The following is a 19,281-nucleotide window of genomic DNA, read 5'->3' as shown; positions in this document are numbered from 1 at the left end:
CAACTACTAAAAAAGAAAAGCTTTATTTTTGTTTTACATCTTTACAAAAAAGGTTAATTTATTCTAAAATGTAATTTTATGTTAAATTCATAATTCGTGCAATATTTTATTAAAAACCAAGAAGACAAAGTGATATTGATCCATACACATACATAAAACAAGTTGAAAAACATTATCAGAGAATGTTTTGCTTTGCTTGAGTTTTCGAATCGGCATTGTTTACCTTGACCTATAAACAATATTTGACCCTGCAATATGCACTCGGACCACGACGACGCAGTAACCCCCAAGAAAAAACACGATAAAGCAGACATATCACCAGATGTTTCAGTTAGAATCGAAAATTCTGATCCTGGAAGTGATAAAAAAGCTGATAAAGACGCCAAGCCACGTATTGTGTTGACGTTTCGGTCTGAGAAGTCTGGAGCGAAAAATAGCAACATGAAAATCGTTTCAACAGAAGAAAAACATGAAGAGGTCTCACCAAGGCGATCAAATAGAAATCGTAGCACAAAATGGGAATCTGATGAGGATAATGAAACTTTAAGTAGTGCTAAGAAAAGCCTAAATGTTAGTCAGTCAGTATCAGAGAATGATGAAGCTTCAGATAGTTCATTGGCAACACCAAAGCGGTCAACAAGGCGTCGCAGCAAAGAGTTTTCAGAAAATGTACTGGCTAATGCTATAGCCAGAAAAGAAAAGTCGTATAACGAAACTCTTCCAGGTCCCACACAAAGATTGTCAAGAAGAATTAAACCTACTGCTAAGATATTAGCCAACGAGGAACTGAGAATGGGCCTTGAGTCCCAAAACAATGCACGACTTGGGTTACAACCAGAGAAGACTACTGAAGAGGGTGTCAGAACTAGGAGGTCTGTTCATTCAAAGAATTATGATGCAGAGAGTACAGTGGTTGATAAGAAAGCAGTAAAACGTCATAAGCCTTCCGAAGATATAAAACAAGACAAGTCAGAAGGTGGGGAGAATTCATCATCAGATTCAAAAGTTAAACATTTGTGTAAACTTGGTCTAAAGGCCATCAACAGTACCCCTGATGAAGATCAGGTTCAAGGATCAAGCAACAGGTAACTTTTACTATAATACTATTATAATCTGAATTAATTATGAACATGCTTATTTATGTGACTGTTGGAGAATAAACGGGATGGACATAGAGAACATGGTCGGCAAAAGTTGAGATGGCTAGAAGACGTTGAGTGCGTTCTCAAAAATATCGGCGTTAAAAGCTGGACACAGAAAGCACAAAGTAGACCGGTGTGGAGAAATTTACTTACCAGGCCCCACCCATAGCTGTAATGCCTCAGATGATGATGATGCTTACTTATGGTGTGATTTAAATTAGCAAAGTGAAAACTTCCATTAAAAGTGAGTCAGAGAATATTGGCAAGTATAGAATTTAATTACATATATCTTTAATTTCCAGAGATGGAGATGATGAAGAAAATGAAGCAGAAGCCATTGAAGAAGATGAGGAAATTGATGATGAATCAGAGGTGATCAGCAAGTTACTGGAGGCTGATGAAGATAGCAGTGATGAAGATTTCTTATATCCAGCTGGTGGGAATCCTACAGAACGGCCCAGACGATCCACTAGACTCTGTTCATCATATGGCAATGAGAGTGATCAGTCATCAATGTCTATGGGGGATGATGAGAATAAGTATGTTCTGCTTTACTGATTGGTCTGACTGATGAAAATTTGCTATGTTGATGTCGACTTTTCTTTACAGGGTGCCACCGCGTCGATCGTCTAGACTCAGATATAGTTGCAGTGATTTTTATGATCGGTAAATATTACGTAGTCATAAATGTGTATCTTCCAATCAGACTTTCTATAATCTATTCACTAGAAATTCTTTTTGGAAGACATTCGTGGTGGGCACTTGAAATATGACAAACAAAATGTGACTTAGAAATACATATAAATGGATGTTTGCTTTCTAAGTATTTAATAGTTGTTCAAGCTAAGAAATTCTAGTGTAAGTTTTGTTATATTCAGTGATGCAGCCGGTCCAGAGGAGGGTGAAGAAGCAGCATATCCACCAGAAGAATATCCAGTAGTTGCATCCTGCAATTGTGAGGCTTCCAGCAATATGTTTGCTGCTCCCGATGAACTTACTGGCAAGTTGTTTGAATTCTTTTAAAAAAAACTTGCTAATTGGTTGGTAATTATTTGCTTGTTTGTTTATTCATCTGTTTGTGGTTATTATGTACAGAGCCTGTATTCTGCCAAGCGATAGACAGTGTGGACGGTGTGCGCGTGGGTTGCTCTCACAGTGCGGCGCGGCGTGGTGGCGAACTACAGCCGCTGGTGCGCGCTGGCCCCCGCACACCCTATCTACTCGCCTGCCGCTTGCACACTGCGCAGCTCAGGAAGCATATGTGCTGCGCCGCCTGCGGACTATTCTGTGCTCAGGTACACGGTGAAATTGATACACTATATCATGTGATGCTTATGTTCATTGCCAAGGTACTGACATTTTAAGCAAAAAGGACAAATAAAATGTGCTAAAGAATTGTTTGGAATTAAATGTAAATTAGTGTATATGTGTATTGGAATTGAAGAAGACAGAATATTTTCGCTGTTGAAATACACTCAACTAAGTGAAAAATTTCATTTCTTTATAAATTTTATCATGAAGAGCTCTGTTAACTGACTCCTTTACTCCATAGGGTATCTTCTACCAGTGCTCTAAAGGCCACTTGTTCCACTTGGAGTGTGGCATCCCGGGCTGTGAGCGTGGCGAGGGTAAGACGGGTGGGGGTGGGGGCGTGTCGGCGGGGGCGGGATGCCCACACTGCGGTGTGCACGCAGTACTGTGGCAGCCCGCTAACAAGGACTGTGCCAGAGTGAAGATCGACATGCATTGCAGTGGCAAGCAAGTATACCTGCCTGAACAGAGGGAGCAGTCGTTAGTTTCTATTGTTTATTCTTTTTTTTTTTTGTAAGAAATAAAGTTTAAAATTAGTAACAAAGTTAGAACTTTATGCTTGTGCTGCTTTAAAATTTATTTTTATTGTACAAATGGCTTAAGCTGTTATATTTATTACATTATTTGTGGGTTTCTGAGACCAAAATTTCAGATGAAAACATTTTTTATTTTATCTCTGTTTTGTCAAATGTAATGACAGGGATGATGATATGTTTTATACAAATGTTTTGGTCTCAGAAACTAATGGTTAGTATCATCATCATCATCAGCTCACTATACGTCCCCACCGAGGGGCTCGGAGCCTACCCTAAGTTAGGGGTGACTAGGCCATAGTCAACCACGCTGGCCAAGTGCGGGTTGGTTGACTTCACACATATCACTTAATTTCTTCTCAGATATGTGCAGGTTGCATCACGATGTTTTCCTTCACCGTAAGAACGTCGGACAAATGTACATATGTAAATCGAAAATCGAAAACACAGTGGTACATGGCGGGATTCGAACCCAGGACCTGCAGATTGCAAGTCAAGTGCTTAACCCCTGAGCCACCGACGCTCTGGTTGCGTCGGTGGCTCAGGTTAGTAGTTTTAATAAAAATACTCTTTGTTCCCAGAATACCAGCTTACATAGGCTTTGGTGGGATCAATCCAGCTCTAATTGAGCAAGGTCCTGTCATCCCCGAGGATCTGCTTCCATCTCCCCCTGTAGACCTGAAGAGGCTGTGTGAGGAGACTGTTAGCACGGAAGAGGACGAGCCCATTGATAAAGTGGAACTACTACATGACGCCATTATAACTGGAGAGGCGGCAGAACAGTTGATACCTAAAATTGGTAAGTTTTATTTACATGATTGATTTAGTTTAGTATTTTTAGCAATTTTGACTTTCTTTCTGACATAGACTAGCTTTTATTTCTCTTTCTGTGACTCTCTACGGTTTTTTTTGTATTCTAATTACATAGTGTCAGCGAAGGGCGAAGGCCTAGAGTCTGCGCTGGGCGTGGCGGCGCGCTGGGGGCGTGTCGCGGCCGTGTACTTGCTGCACTTTGCTGGTGCTAAGCTGGACGCGCTCGACGCCGACAACCGCACGCCACTGCACATCGCTCTCAATGGTAATTGTTATATTTGATACACTCACAGACACGTAATGGTCACTAAGGGTCTTATGTTTACAGTTGGATTTTTTTTACAGCACTGTTAGATAAATCTAAACCCACCAAGAGTAATAACGAAACTGTTAAAAATGAAGAAAAGCCAGAAGCAATGGAAGTAGATGAAAAGAACGGTAGTAAAGAAGATAAAGAAGAAGACAAAGATATTAAAGAAGTAGAACAAGAAGAAGATGATATAACGGAAAGTGACGTCAATAAGCCGAGTGATGAAGATCTGATGAAAGTTATCAGATATTTAATAGCTGCTGGATGCGACGTTAACCTTCCGGTAAGTTTGTAGAAAAAATGTATTAATTTTATGATATTTCGTTGTTTAATAATGTTTTATATCAAAAACTAGTTGCCCGCGCGGAATTAAAAAAAAACTTAATTAGTCGCCTATGTTTTTTTCCAGACTATGTTCTATATCCATGACAAATTTCATCCAGATTCGTTGAGCTGTTCCGGAGATACCTTCAAACAAACATCCATCCACCTAAACATTCGCATTTATAATATTGGTAATTAAGTAATAGGTCAATTCACATTTATTTTCCTTACAAACATCCCATAGACAATATATTTGTAACTAGCTTTTACCCGCGACTCCGTAAGCGCGGAATAAAAAATAGAAAACGGGGTACAAACAATCCTATGTCCGTTTCCTGGTTCTAAGCTACCTGCCCACCAATTTTCAGTCAAATCGATTCAGCCGTTCTTGAGTTATAAATAGTGTAACTAACACGACTTTCTTTTATATATATAGATATTAATAATGTATTTGAAATAATATGGATGTCTGTTTGTATCAAATGGTATCAGGGTCCTGATGGTATGACGGCGCTGCACATGGCGGCGCAGCATGGCGGGCTGGCGGCGTGCAGGCTGCTGCTGGAGGAAGGTCGCGCGCTGGTGGACGCACGAGACCACGGAGGCTGGACCCCGCTCGTCTGGGCCGCTGAGAACAGCCATCCTGATGTCGTCAGGTCAGATTGTACTGCTCATCATACATTTGTACATTAAACATGTATTTTTCTCTCATTCATGTATCTTAGCAACTCGGAACATTGTATTTCGCTGCACAAAACATAATTTAAAGTGTAAATGCGGCTCAAGGTCAACTGTCAAAATTATCGTAATTAATAAATTAAAATCTTGGCTCATCTAGAAAGCTCTATATAGCTATGAGGATTTTTTTGACTAAAAATAAAATTTAGTCAGTTAGTAGTAATTTGTGTGTTAATTTTTAGTTTTTATCGTTAATATTAAGATTTGGTTATCATGAGATTTATTGTACATTTTTTGCTTTTATGACCTGTAATTAACCATCATCATCATCAGCTCACTATACGTCCCCACTGAGGAGCTCGAAGTCTACCCTAATTTTAGGGGTGACTAGGCCATAGTCAACCATAGCACAGTGTGGGTTGACTTCACACATATCATTGAATTTCTACTCAGATATGTGCAGCATCGAGATGTTTTCCTTCACCGTAAGAACGTCGGATAAATGTACATATGTAAATCGAAAAACACATTGGTACATGGTGGGATTCGAACCCAGGACCTGCGGATTGCAAATCAAGTGCTTAACCCCTGAGCCACCGACGCTATTTAATTTATATATATATATCATCAAGTATATATATATATATATGTGTGTTTGTGTGATATGTAGTCTGCTGCTGGAGTGGGGTGCGGATGCTGCGGCGCGCGACGCTGAGGGCAATGGCGTTGTACACTGGTGTGCGCTGCATGGCGACGCGAACTCACTGCGTCTGTTGCTGCACGCTGCACCGCATGCGCACGCGCACACCAACGCGCACGCAGACACACCACTGTCAGTAATCATTCACATTACAACCAATCAGGGTATCGAATACGGTTATCACGTGATCGGATGTTCATTAGACATTAGTCTAGGGCAGTGATTGTCAAACTAATTTCTTTCACCGCCCCCTTTGAAAATCAATTATATTTCAGAGCACCCTAATTTTTATTCAGCCCTAAAACTTAAAAACCACAATTTCATTACTTTAATTAATTACAATGCCCCCCATTTTTTGGGCCCCTTATCACTCCCTCCTAAGTTTCAAACGCCCTCAAGGGGGCGTTATCGTCCACAAGGTTGCGTTATCGCCCACTTTGGGAAACACTGGACTAGGGCTTAGTTGGTCAACCGCCCAGGGCGCTGGATAAAAAAAGAGGGCGTCGTAATCTCGCCCAGGGCGTTAGTAGAATTAAAACTGTTACTGGGAATGCTTTTAATAATTTTTTTTTATTCTTTATGTAATAGACATGTCGCGGCACGACAGGGTCATTACGCCTGTGTAGTTATGCTACTTGCTCGAGGTGCGAGGGTGAGTTGGAAAACCATTAATTAAATTTTAAAAATGTAACAAATATTGGGCAATAATTCACCAAAATATAAAAAAAAACTAGGAAAGCTTGTTTCAATGTTTACCGGTTGGTCTAATATGGCATACTTAGTACAAATTTAATATTAGAATTTTAAAGTAAGGTTAGACAATGAGTGCAGTTTATGTATGTATGTATCATCAGACCGATGTGGAGAACTCTGGTGGTGAGCTGCCGGTGGAGGTGTGCTCGGGTCAGTGTCAGACTGCCATCTCCCTCAACATGCAGATGGCGCTCGCCGTCTCAGATAAACCCGTCCGCTGTAGACTGCTGTGCAAGTAAGTCTATTATTTATATGTATCAATAAATTATTTTATTTATTTTTTAAATTGTAAATAGGTTAATGGACATTCCATGTATTATTTACTAGCTGTCGCTAGCGACCCTGTCCGCGCGGAATTAAAAAAGAACTTAATTCGTAGTTTATGTGTTCATCCAGACTATGACCTACGTCTATGCCAAATTACAGAGAGATCCGTTGAGCCGTTACAGAGATACCTTCGAGAGAGAACGGATCTTGATGAAATTTGACACATATGTAGAACATAGTTTGGAATAACATATAAACTTCTTTTTAAGTTTTTTTTAATACCGCGAAGACAGTCTATTGATAAATAAATGAAATTTTTTCTGATTTTTTTTTTTTAATTATTCAAGGTATATTGTATTATATATAAATATAAATGATTGTGTATATTGCAGCGATATATCTAAAGGGCGCGAGCCGTTCCCTGTGCCTTGTATCAACGAGGTGGACGATATAGCCGCGCCCGACGACTTCACGTATGTCACTCGTCACGTTACACCCACACCCTTGCACCTCGACACCGCGCTAGCCACGCTGCAGGTATACTACCTAGAAAAACCTTTTTTAATCATACATTTTCAATGCTTTTTAATTTATTGGAACGAAGTTCCTTATCGCGCGTTGTGAAGGGGGGCTAGACGGAAAAAATTCTTACGAAAAGTTGTCACGACACTTTTTGCTATAGTATGTTAACGACGAATGAGCGCTACTTCACCATGGCAACGACGTGACAATATATAACGAAAATTCATAGAAATAAAATGTACTTCTTGTGAAGACTTAAGTTTTTTATTCATAGAATAAACATTGGTTCCTTCACTAATTAATAGAAAGGAACTTCGTTCCATCCGGTGTCCCTTGACACCTCTCAAAATTTTTTTTTTAAGAATTTTTTTAAATAAAAAAATTAAAAAATATTCATTAAAATGTATGTATGTTACTATTAAGTTAACTCTGAATAAGTATTTGATTAAGCTAAATATGTTGTCTATGTGATAGGGATGTAGATGTGAGGGCAGCGAGTGTGTGTCGGGCGAGTGCGCGTGCGCAGCGCTGGGTGTGCGCGCCTGGTACCGCGCCGGACGTCTGCCGCGCACCTTTCCTTATCACGACCCGCCCATGTTGTTTGAGTGCAACCAGACATGCGCCTGCAATGCGGTAACACAACTTCATTTAATGTTTGTCGATGTCTAATCTAGTTTAATAATAATAATAATAATAATAATAACAGCGGCCGTCACCGAAAAATGTCACTGAATTTTTAATATTTTATTAAGAAAAATATATAAAATTAAACAAGAAATAAATATGTGGAATAATAATAATAATAATAAGGAACCATAATTCAGAGGACAAAATTGAGCCGCGTCGGAGATGCGCACGCCTAAGACCTGCTGCGCTCACCTCGCTGAGCCTAATACCATCAACGTCGGAAGAAGATGAGTCCCCGACCGCTAGTGAGGAGGAGCCAGCGCCGTCCACCCCGCCACGAAGACCTGTGCGGGGCCGTGGTCGGCCACCGTCGGCACGCTTGGGGCCTGCGGGACGCATCCCGCACCCGGCCCCCGCTACCGGTGGTGTAGTGCGCCGCATGAGATGGACTTCAGAACTAAACGAGAGTGTCATGCGCGCGTATTACCAGGCAACAGAGGTGGAAACAAACCTCACAGCGTATCGTGGTAGGATGTTGTCTCTGTTTCAGGTCCTTCAACCAAATACCGCCGTCACGGCTCAGCGCTTATCGGATCAAGTGCGGGTCATACTGCGGTCGCGTCGGCTGGATGACTCCGTTCTTGACCGTCTACGCACTGAAATACGTTCCAGCCTTAGGGACACGGAGTCTGCACCTACGGCGCCGCTAAACGTTGACTGTGTAGACAGTCGGCCACCGACGCCAATAGCACCGTTAAACGTAGGCGCAAGTGATACTATAGCTGAGAACGTAAGTAGCCAGGATAATGAGCATATGAGGAGAACTTTGGAGGAGGCCATTAAGGAATTTAAAGATGTCCCTACATTAAGTAGATCGCGGTTACCGCGTTTGCCTATTCATAGGGGTAGTTTGGCTATTGTAAATCAAATGAACGCACTACTAGCGCCGTATTTTGATGCTAGTAGTAGCTTAGCAGAAACACACTCTATTCTGTATTGCGGGGCTGTCGCAGTGTGTCGTATGGTAGGTGTCAAACTTAATATCAAAAATACCCAAACCGTACCACACACCTATAGCAAACCAGCCTGGCAAGCCAGAATTGAACGTCGCATTAACACCTCGCGAACTTTAATAGCCAAACTATTAAACTTCCGTGCTGGGAATACTCGGCCGAAAGTTATGCGTTTTGTGACCCAGGCATTTTCCGGGACTAATATTAGTCCCAATAATTACATACTTAGAGTCACGGAACGCATAGACTTTTATAAGCAGAAGATCTGCGCTTGGGCGAATCGCATACGCAGGTACAAAAAACGAGCGGACAGATTTATTCTTAATCGTCGCTTCCAAAGTGATCAAAAGGGTGTTTATAGAGGCTGGGAGCAACCTAGTGAAGGTGTGAATGACAGGCAACTCCCAAATCCAGACGATTTAAACAATTTTTGGCGTGGAATATGGTCGGTGTCTGTCAATCATACAGAATCAGACTGGGTTGAAGCTGTCGGACAGGGATGTGAACAGATACCAGTTATGGATCCTATTACAATAGAACCTTGTGACGTGAGTTGTGCAATCCGTTCGGCTCATAACTGGAAAAGTCCTGGGCCGGATGGATTGCCCAATTTCTGGATCAAATGGTTCAACAGTTCACATTTCTGTCTGGCAGCTCAATTCCAGGCTGCCATCGACCTGGGTAGTCTCCCAGCCTTTATGACCACAGGGGTCACCCACCTTTTGTTCAAGTCCGGTTGTACCACGGAAGCTAAGAACTATAGACCCATTACTTGTTTACCAACATTATATAAGTTGCTTACATCCATTTTGAGCTCAAAATTAACAAAGCATCTCAAAGATCTTTTGGCCAAAACTCAAAATGGATGTAGGCCTGGGTCCCGTGGTACGAAGGAACTACTCCTCATAGATATGACCATCAACCAACAGGTCCGTCGAAATAGGAAAAACCTCTGCACTGCCTGGGTCGATTATAAAAAGGCCTATGACTCGGTGCCGCACTCGTGGTTGAGGAGAGTACTAGAGCTATACAAAGTTGATGTAACTCTATGTACTTTCCTCAGTTCATGTATGCGGCAGTGGGTTACTAGACTCTCTTTACCTGGGAGTGCAGCGCCTATTTCGAACGGACTTATAAAGATTGAGCGGGGGATTTTCCAGGGTGACAGCTTGAGTCCGCTGTGGTTCTGCCTGGCCTTGAATCCTTTAAGCACATTGCTAAACGAATCAAGGCTGGGCTTTCAGCTTCGTAGAGGGGGTGAAGTCATATCTCATCTTCTATACATGGATGACCTCAAGCTTTTCGCATCGAAAAAGACCGACCTAGTGGAACTGCTCAAAATAACTGAAAAGTTCAGTAGTTCCATCGGGATGGAGTTTGGTGTCGAAAAGTGTGCGGTCATGTATGTACAGCGGGGGAGAGTTGCAAGCTCTGATGGGCTACAACTCACCGAAAGTATGTCCTTCAGATCCCTCTCCGAAGGTGAGACCTACAAGTACCTTGGTATATCACAGTCGTTGGGTATTGTTGATGAGGATGTAAAACATCTGATAAAAGCACGATTCATTGGCCGCCTGAGAAAAGTCCTAAATAGTCTTCTATCAGGTGGTAACAAGTTTCGCGCTTTTAACAGCTGGGTTATGCCCTCGTTAACTTACTCCTTTGGTATACTAAGGTGGACTCAAACAGAGCTGGATATCTTGGATCGAAGGGTCCGTTGCATGCTGACCACACATCGGATGCATCACCCACGATCGTCGGTTATGAGATTGTATATCCCACGGAAATGTGGTGGCCGAGGCCTCCTCAATGCTAAGGACATGCATAACCGTGAGGTATACAATCTACGGGAGTATTTCCTGAAAATCGATGAGGGGATACATCGAGATGTGGTGTCAGTAGATAAGGGGCTCACCCCGCTCTCTCTTAATAACGAGAACTGGCGTAAACACCCAGTGTTGAGCACCTCCGAGCGTTTAGATATATGGAAGAGCAAGGAGTTACACGGCAGGTTTTATCGGGCTCTGCATGGGCCTGATGTAGACCTGCCTGCCTCTGTGAACTGGCTACGTTTCGGTGACCTCTTTGGGGAGACCGAGGGCTTTGTCTGTGCAATTATGGACGAAGTTATCAAGACGAACAACTACCGGAAGTACATTATGAGGGACGGCACGCTAGATGTCTGTCGTTTGTGCCACTGCCCTGGCGAGTCCCTCAGACATGTCACTTCCGGTTGTTCTCGCCTTGCTAACTCCGAGTACTTGCACAGACACAACCTAGTAGCCAGAATAATCCATCAACAACTTGCTCTTAAGTATGGTCTAATCGCTTCAGAGGTGCCGTACTACAAATACACACCGGAGCCAGTTCTCGATGATGGTCATATCACGCTCTACTGGGATCGATCTATTATCACAGACAGGACTATTGTAGCCAATAAGCCTGATATCGTGATAATAGATCGATCTGCGAGACATACGATAATTGTTGACGTAAGTATTCCCCATGACTGTAATCTCGTGAAGGCAGAGACAGACAAGATGTCAAAATATTTGGATCTCGCGCACGAGATTGCAGCCATGTGGCATATGGAGTCAACAATTATCGTACCGATAGTGCTGTCCGTGAATGGATTAATCGCGAAGAGCCTCGATCACCACCTAGAGAGGCTCTCGCTCGGTAAGTGGGTGAAGGGCCAGGCACAGAAGGCGGTACTCCTGAGCACGGCACGCATTGTGAGGAAGTTTCTGTCTCTGGAGGCCTAACCGCCGGTAGCTTGGGCCCAAGGCTCCGCTGCCGACGTATCCAGATTTTTTATATTTTTTTTAATATTGTTTAAGATTTTATTAAGAAAAATGTATAAAATTAAACAAGAAATAAATATGTGGAATAATAATAATAATAAGCCTTTTTATTTCCATATTTACAATTGCATTTTGTTAGTATTGTTAGTTTTAAACTTATTTTAGTTATTAGTATTGTTAGTCTGTTATATTCAAATATGGATCCCACTTTGGGTAAAGGCCTCCTCCATCTTCTTCCAGCCTGTTCTGTTTTTGCTGAGAGTGAACCAATCTTTCCCTGTTACTTCGGTTATATCATCAGCCCACCGTTTTATTGGTCTACCAACTTTCCTTTTCCCTACTGGCCCTTTCCATCTTGTAGCTTCTAAAGTCCATCTGTTGTCAGTCATTCGTGATATATGACCAGCCCATTGCCATTTTAATTTTAGCGCTTGCATTAATGCATCAGTTAGCTTGGTTTTTTGTCTGATGTTTTCACTTGAAATTTTGTGTATCTTCCTTATGTTTAGTATGCTCCTCTCCATTGCACGTTGCGTTCTTATTATCTTTTGTCTAGCATTATTAGTAAAAGTCCATGTTTGGCAACCGTACAACAGAGAAGGTAGTAGGCATGTCTCAACCACAATACGCTTCATATTTATGCTATAGTCTCCTTTTAAAATTTCTTTTAGTGACCAATATTTTTTCCAGCTTATGTTCGCTCTTCTTTGGATTTCCTCATCATTGTTACAATTTCTAAAAGATACTTGTTTACCGAGGTATATATATTCGTCTACGTAGTCTATAATTTTTCTCTCTACTTCAATTGGAGTCTTGAGGCTGTTGGTCATTACCTTAGTTTTTGCGGCATTCATCTCCAATCCGACCTTACAGCTTTCTTCGTTGAGTGAGTGCAGCATAGATTTCAGTGCGTTAGCCGTTTCGGCAAAGATGACGATATCATCGGCGAATCGGAGATGGCTTAAGTAGCGACTTACTAACTTACGTTTATGCCTTTATATTTCCAATCTAAATTTTTAAATATGTTTTCAAGAACTGCTATGAATAATTTGGGTGAAAGGGGGTCCCCTTGCCTTACTCCTCTTCTGATCATTATGTCTTCCCCACAGCTTTCTAGTTTAACCTTGCTTCTACAGTTTCCATAAATGTATTGCAAAAATCTGATATATTTTTCATTGATTTTTAATGTCTCTAGTGTTTTCCAAATTGCCTTATGGCTGATCGTATCGAAGGCTTTGTTATAGTCTACAAAGGCCACATACAACGGCCTATTGAACTCTTTGTACTTCTCTATTACTTGTTCTATGGTTTGTATGTGATCCATTGTGCTAAATCCTGGTCGGAAGCCAGCCTGTTCTATAGTTTGACCATTTTCTATGTCCTTTTCGATCCGGTGTAGTATTATTGAGGCAAACAGTTTATAAATGCTGTTAAGTAAACTGATTGGCCTGTAGTTACTTATGTCACTCGGGTTTCCCTTTTTATATAGTAGTGTTATCTCTGATGCACACCACTGATTTGGGGCGATTCCCTCGGTAAGCACCATGTTAAATATTTTGGTTAAGTGTGTAAGTAAGATGGGCGCACCTAGCTTAATAATCTCATTAGTTATTCCATCTGCTAATCTAGTTTAAATCTATTTAAATTAAAAAAAAAATGATATTCAGAATATAAATCTAAATCGATAAAAAAAAAACTCGATACTTAAATATTTTATTCGTTTTTCGCTTAAAGTGAATAACTCGCATAGATAGAATTTACTTCAAGTCTACTTTTAAAGGGGAATAAAAATTATAATAAACTAACTTTTACACGCGACTCCGTCCGCGCGGAATAAAAAATAGAAAACGGGGTAAAAATTATCCTATGTCTGTTTCCTGGTTCTAAGCTACCTGCCCACCAATTTTCAGTCAAATTGATTCAGCCGTTCTTGAGTTATAAATAGTGTAACTAACACGACTTTCTTTTATATATATATAGATGTAGGGGATGGCTTGTATTAAAACTTCGTTCTGTCGTTGGTAATTTTTCATTTTCCATATGTAATCGTTTGTCTTTTCATCATTCCATCCTCCGTACTGTTCTAATCACACTAATATTAAAATGTCAGACATTAAATAAAAGAGATGTTACATAAATATGATTTTGATAATTTGTATGTTATATATAGCGTACATGTGGTAACCGCGTGATATCGCGGCTGCAGCAGCTGGGCTCGCTGGGTGCGCGTGTTGCTGTAGTACGTACATCTCGGTGTGGGTGGGCGCTGCGTGCGCTGCAACCGCTGCTCTCCGGCGCACCTGCAGCGCTTTACTGCGGCGAGCTGCTGCCGCACACTGCTGCAGACGCACGCGCACACGACCACTACATGTTCGCTTTGGACCTCAAGCAGGATCTCCTCGATGTTAGTACTACAGCTGACTAATTACTACATGTTTTTATATCAAAAGGTGATAAACTGACCTGAATTCGCCGAAATAGCGAGGCGACCGTTGCCCATAGATATCTGCAAATGCAGACGGAACGAACGAATTTAATCAACGGAGAAGAGGACGCACAGAAAGAGTATATTTCCCCTTCCTTTGCGTCCCCTCTTTCGTCAAATCCACTTCCCCTTCCCATGCTTTCCTATTAGGAAAAGGGTGGGATTAGGACTAAAATTAGGCCTCCGGGACCACACTCATCAGACTGTACGCAGAATTGCCTCCACTTGACGCCTGTCTTCTGTGTGGTCGTGGTATTTCACCGGTCGAGCCGACCAATTCGTGCACCCAACAAATATTGTTGTTGCGGAATCTACCACTGTTCTACAATCTATAAAATACTGTATTTTAACATTGATAAAAATAAAATTGTCTATGAAAACAAATTCTTGTGTGCAGGATGGCGGTGGTGGGGGTGAGAGAGGGGGCGAGGTCGCGGAGCAGCTGTGCGTGGACGCGGCACAGTTTGGGAGTGCAGCGCGCTTCATCAACCACAGCTGTCGGCCAAACCTGGCGCCTGTGCGTGTCTTCACTGATGTACGCGACCTGCGTCTTCCCAACGTTGCTCTTTTCGCACTTAGAGACATCGCCGCCGGCGAGGAGCTCACGTAAGATGGCCTAATAATAATAATTATTATTATTATACTAAACTATAACTGCTAAAATCCTTAATTTTTTACAGTTTCGACTACGGAGACAAATTTTGGTCGGTTAAGTCCAAGTTCATGAAGTGCGAGTGTGACGCCCCGGACTGCAGATATCCCACCAAGTCTACAGAAGAATAAATACTTTGTATTACTATTTTCAAATACCTTGGCGCAAAGATATCTAAAAACATTTATAGCAGCTTTTTTTTTAGTATTTTTAAGCATATTTTTCTTGCTTTGTAAATATTTTGTCTATGATATCAGTATTTATTAGTTTTGTAAATATTTATATAAATTCTCATCACAAATGAAATATAACGTTATTGAATGAAAAAAAAATAGTTGTTTTATTAAAAAAAACCTTGGGTCGCCCATGTTTTACTTTGTCATATGTGGATTATGTAGTTGACATATAAAGACGGATCGATATGTCCCAAGCAGTGTATGCCGTGTTTAATTTAAAAATATATACAAATTAAAAATAAAAAAGATTATCTGTGCTATGTGACCTGCTGAAAGTTTTTTTTATTTTTGCCATGGATGAAACAACCGAGCTTATATTTTCTTTGACAATTAGCTATGGCAAATGACAACTTAATCTTTGACCATATTTCAAATTGTTTTTAACGGTTTGTAAATAAGTCAAGTTTTGAAATTTTCACATAAATGTTTTCTTTCCAATACTGTGATAAAAGTTTACTATATGTGTTGATTATAGTGAGTTTCACGCTGTAAAAAAACTGAGAATACAGTAAACCATGACTGAAAACACGGAATCCAGTATTAATAGCATCAAATTAGCGCCGATGCCCATGTCGGCGTTGATTGCAAATTTGTGGCCTTTGCAGACACAGGACTTTACACCTGATTCTAGTTTTTCATCTTGTGACAGTGATGATTCTGACTGTGAAACGATTGCTACGAAAAGTCCCAATGTTCCGAAATATACGACTCCAACGACTAAATTAAAACCAACCAACAACTACACATCGGACAAGAAATTAAGGTCTACTAACAAAGAAAATACTTTTGAAAATTGGTTAAAGTCAAATAAAACATACCCAAATAAAGAAAATAGAAATATCCAAAGTGTCAATAAAAATGCTAAACTGTATCAAGGACCATCTAAAGAAACAGCAAAACGATCTGCATTAACTCCTCAACAGACAAATATTCAAACGCAGGAAAAAATAGGTACAGCTATCAAAAAAACTCCAGAAATATTAAAGCAACAACAACAGCAGAAACTTAAAAGTGCAACACCGAAAATTAAATCTGGCATTCGCCACTTTACCCCTGGCTCTTCACGTAAGAGTCAGAGCAAAACACTCATTCAAAATGTAATTCAAAACAAAAAAGATAAAGTCAGGTGTGAATTATTCTCTAGTGATCAAAACAAAGATGAAGTACAGACAAAGCCGAGCCAGAGGTCAGCACATCTTTTTGCTACACCTGCACCGGCGCCGGCAGCTCCACAAACTCCTGCTGCAGTATCAGCACCAAGTTCAGTTGTAATTTCAACCCCAGTAGTAACTTCAGTCCCAGTGTCAACTGCAATGTCAGTCGCAGCATCAGCTGCAGTCTCAATACCGGTTTTGGGTTCTCTTCCAATTCCGGTCTCTGCACCAGTTTCAACACCAATCTCGGCTTCAGTTTCTAAACAAATTTCAGTTCCTATTCCAGCACCAGTCCCAGAGACACCATTGAACAGGAGGCTGATGCCTGTTGCATGTGTTCCCACGCCCTCATACCCTGAGGGTATAAAGGGGTATAATACTAAAGTAACATTTAACACAATACAAGTTAAAGATAAAAAATATTTATTGCTGAAGAAGTTGGGTGTAGGTGGCTCCAGTGAAGTTTATAAAGTAAGTTTATTGTACATTTTATGTAAGCTGTCGCCCGTGACTCCTTCCGGGCGGAATTAAAAAAAACATAAGTAGCCAATGTGTCCTTCCAGACTGATCTTATGCCAACTTTCATCAAAATCCGTAGAGCTCTTGAGATACCTTCTAACAAACATTCATCCACCCATCTATCCGTTCTTCCATCCATCCATCCGTCCTAACATACGCATATAATATTTCATACTTGTATTACGTTGTGTGCAGTCAATGCTAGGTGTTAATTTTCCATAATTGCAGGTGGTAGAGTTAGGTACAACAGGTGAATATGCAATGAAAACAGTATATCTGGGGTCGGACCAAGACTTGGCTAAGGGCTATGTCAATGAGGTGCGCCTTCTGCGGGAGCTGCAGGACTCTGTAAGAGTCATACGATTGTATGATTAGTGAGTATCTAATGTTTCTATTTTAAACAAAACAACAACAATGTGATCACTTCAATAATATTAATGAATGGATAGGCCATTGCTTGGAGATGACAGCTTTTGCATCGTTCCAATAGTAAATTTCTGAATTCTGAATGAAATGAATGAAAATGAAAAAATTCAGAAAAATTCTAATGTGGGGGAATACCACTGCGCAGTGCACATCTCAAGGTCAACTGAATAAAGATGGAAACAGCTTTTAAGTTTTTTTATTTATTGTAATCATGATGTTTCAGTGAATATGACCGCAGCAATCAAGTGCTACGTATGATATTAGAGGCGGGTGAGACTGACTTGGCGGCGCTGCTGCGTGACCGCGGCGCCGCCCTGCCGCCAGCGCTGCTGCTGCACTACTGGGAGGAGATGTTGAATGCTGTGCTCTTTATACATGAACAGGGTGAGCTTTAAATATAACCCAACACGTAAATGTTACAAAAATGCTATAGTTTTAATCCAATTAAGTTCTTGGACTTGTTTATTTTTTTAAATTATGTTTTCTGCAATTCAAAGAAAGCTGATTGTGATACAGGCGTGATCCACGCGGACCTGAAGCCTGCAAACTTTGTGCTGGTGTCGGGGCGTCTGAAGCTCATCGACTTCGGCATCGCTTCAGCCATCAGCAGCGACGCGACCAGCGTGGTGCGCTCGCAGGCCGCCGGCACTTACTCCTATATCAGCCCGGAAGCGCTCATGGGCGGCGCCGGTGGCTACGGCTGCGCCGATGACGCCTCTGCCGCGCCCATCAAGGTAACCTGCACTACATAGTATCAGCTGGGATAGATTCCATCCAGATGACTATTTTTAAATGTTAATTTTATTTTTATTATTATCAGATCTCGTTCAAATCGGACGTGTGGTCGCTGGGCTGCATTCTGTACAGCATGGTGTACGGCCGCACGCCCTTCTCGCACATCCCCAACTTGGCCAAGCTGGCCGCCATCCTCGACCCCAACCATCGCATCGACTACCCGCCCGCGGACCGTTAGTATTTCATATTGACTGGAAAAGGAATATGTTCTTAGTTTTTTTATTTGTTTCTCAACGTATTATTATTTGCAGACTTGCCGCCGACGCTGATAACGTCGCTGAAGTGGTGCCTGACGTACAACGCGCGTGAGCGTCCCTCTGTGCAGCAGCTGCTGTCGTTCCGGCATATGGCGGGCGCGCGTCGCCCCCTACCCGCACCTCTTATACAAAAGTTACGTCCTCACCTCACACAAGACGAGCTCAAGCTGCTGCAGCGCGCGCAACTCTAGCACATTGACATCAAGGAGGCACAACAATAACCTAACAAGCTAGCTTTACTCACTCGCACTCTGACGTCACAAGATAAACCAAGGAGGTGCACTTTGATTACCAGAATATCAATTTAAAGTCGCGTCATGTAAAAAAAAGCTGCTATAACTGATGCCTTATACATCCTTTGATAACCCTAAAATGTCAAAGTTTGAATTGTGATCAGTGATCATTTATCTAGGAGTATACGTCGCTATATATAACGTCCAAGCGTTGGAAAAGAGACCGAGTATCAATTAAATTATTTATACATATCTACTATCACTAATCCATGAGTTATTTCAAGTATATAAACCTTATAAAAACTTTTATTCGTTTGAAAATTAACTTGGTATGTAAAGAAAAGCGCAAAATAACGCTTTGCATAATCTAAGTTGTAAATATTTTAATTATATAATGTAATTGTAAAATATATGAAATTATAGTCATTGTGTACTTTTGTAATTTATAATAAATGCGGGCTCGTCGTACGATGCCCAAAGTTGAAAAAATAACTTTTTTTAACCCTATAAATTGTCGTCAACCTTTTTATTCTGAAACCAGAATATTTTTGTTTGAGATTCAAACGCTTTATTTAAATAAGTGATCCTATCAATTTATCCATAAAAATGTATAATTTTGAAGGGTAGATGAAATTGTCGTAATCAAAGGAAACAATATGACATTTTGATAATATTTTATTGATGTAATAGTGAATACAAAATATAAATTAAATGTATCGAAGTGAAT

The 19,281-nt window shown here is 41.0% G+C and overlaps 2 protein-coding genes across 4 annotated transcripts; both read left to right on the top strand.

Moving 5' to 3' along the window:
• The first annotated feature begins 69 nt into the window (after positions 1-69).
• On the top strand, positions 70-15,145 carry LOC106707524 (histone-lysine N-methyltransferase EHMT1). Of its 2 annotated transcripts, XM_045685696.1 has the most exons (18): positions 70-1,085; positions 1,445-1,681; positions 1,752-1,808; positions 2,021-2,142; positions 2,238-2,437; positions 2,695-2,933; positions 3,568-3,785; positions 3,915-4,064; positions 4,145-4,392; positions 4,926-5,089; positions 5,782-5,943; positions 6,400-6,463; positions 6,666-6,799; positions 7,224-7,368; positions 7,828-7,986; positions 13,968-14,201; positions 14,680-14,888; positions 14,963-15,145. In XM_045685696.1, exons 1-18 carry the CDS (start codon positions 256-258, stop codon positions 15,063-15,065), a joined length of 3,675 nt encoding a protein of 1,224 aa, XP_045541652.1. In that variant the 5' UTR covers positions 70-255; the 3' UTR covers positions 15,066-15,145. The 2 variants fall into 2 exon arrangements, with proteins under 2 accessions (XP_045541652.1, XP_045541658.1); XM_045685702.1 differs by lacking the exon at positions 1,752-1,808.
• A 425-nt stretch (positions 15,146-15,570) lies between these two features.
• Positions 15,571-18,833, top strand: LOC106710372 (dual specificity protein kinase Ttk). 2 transcript variants are annotated; one of them, XM_045686404.1, is made up of 7 exons: positions 15,571-16,795; positions 17,072-17,217; positions 17,493-17,653; positions 17,786-18,003; positions 18,090-18,237; positions 18,316-18,495; positions 18,526-18,833. In XM_045686404.1, exons 1-7 carry the CDS (start codon positions 15,686-15,688, stop codon positions 18,540-18,542), a joined length of 1,980 nt encoding a protein of 659 aa, XP_045542360.1. In that variant the 5' UTR covers positions 15,571-15,685; the 3' UTR covers positions 18,543-18,833. The 2 variants fall into 2 exon arrangements, with proteins under 2 accessions (XP_045542360.1, XP_014357877.2); XM_014502391.2 differs by having other exon boundaries at positions 18,316-18,833.
• Positions 18,834-19,281: the final 448 nt, after the last annotated feature.

The sequence above is a fragment of the Papilio machaon genome, chromosome 3 (genome assembly GCF_912999745.1).
Source record: "Papilio machaon chromosome 3, ilPapMach1.1, whole genome shotgun sequence".
Taxonomy (NCBI): Eukaryota; Metazoa; Arthropoda; class Insecta; order Lepidoptera; family Papilionidae; genus Papilio; species Papilio machaon.
This window is presented reverse-complemented; position numbering and strand designations above follow the sequence as displayed.

Excerpts from the sequence above, each read along its gene's own strand:
- LOC106707524 (XM_045685696.1), top strand. The coding sequence starts at position 256 with ATGCACTCGGACCACGACGACGCAGTAACCCCCAAGAAAAAACACGAT. Across the intron at positions 5,944-6,399 it reads GCGCACGCAGACACACCACT|ACATGTCGCGGCACGACAGG; the intron begins GTCAGTAATCAT and ends TTTATGTAATAG. Across the intron at positions 14,202-14,679 it reads TCAAGCAGGATCTCCTCGAT|GATGGCGGTGGTGGGGGTGA; the intron begins GTTAGTACTACA and ends TCTTGTGTGCAG.
- LOC106710372 (XM_045686404.1), top strand. The coding sequence starts at position 15,686 with ATGACTGAAAACACGGAATCCAGTATTAATAGCATCAAATTAGCGCCG. Across the intron at positions 17,218-17,492 it reads GTCATACGATTGTATGATTA|TGAATATGACCGCAGCAATC; the intron begins GTGAGTATCTAA and ends ATGATGTTTCAG. Across the intron at positions 18,238-18,315 it reads CGACTACCCGCCCGCGGACC|ACTTGCCGCCGACGCTGATA; the intron begins GTTAGTATTTCA and ends TATTATTTGCAG.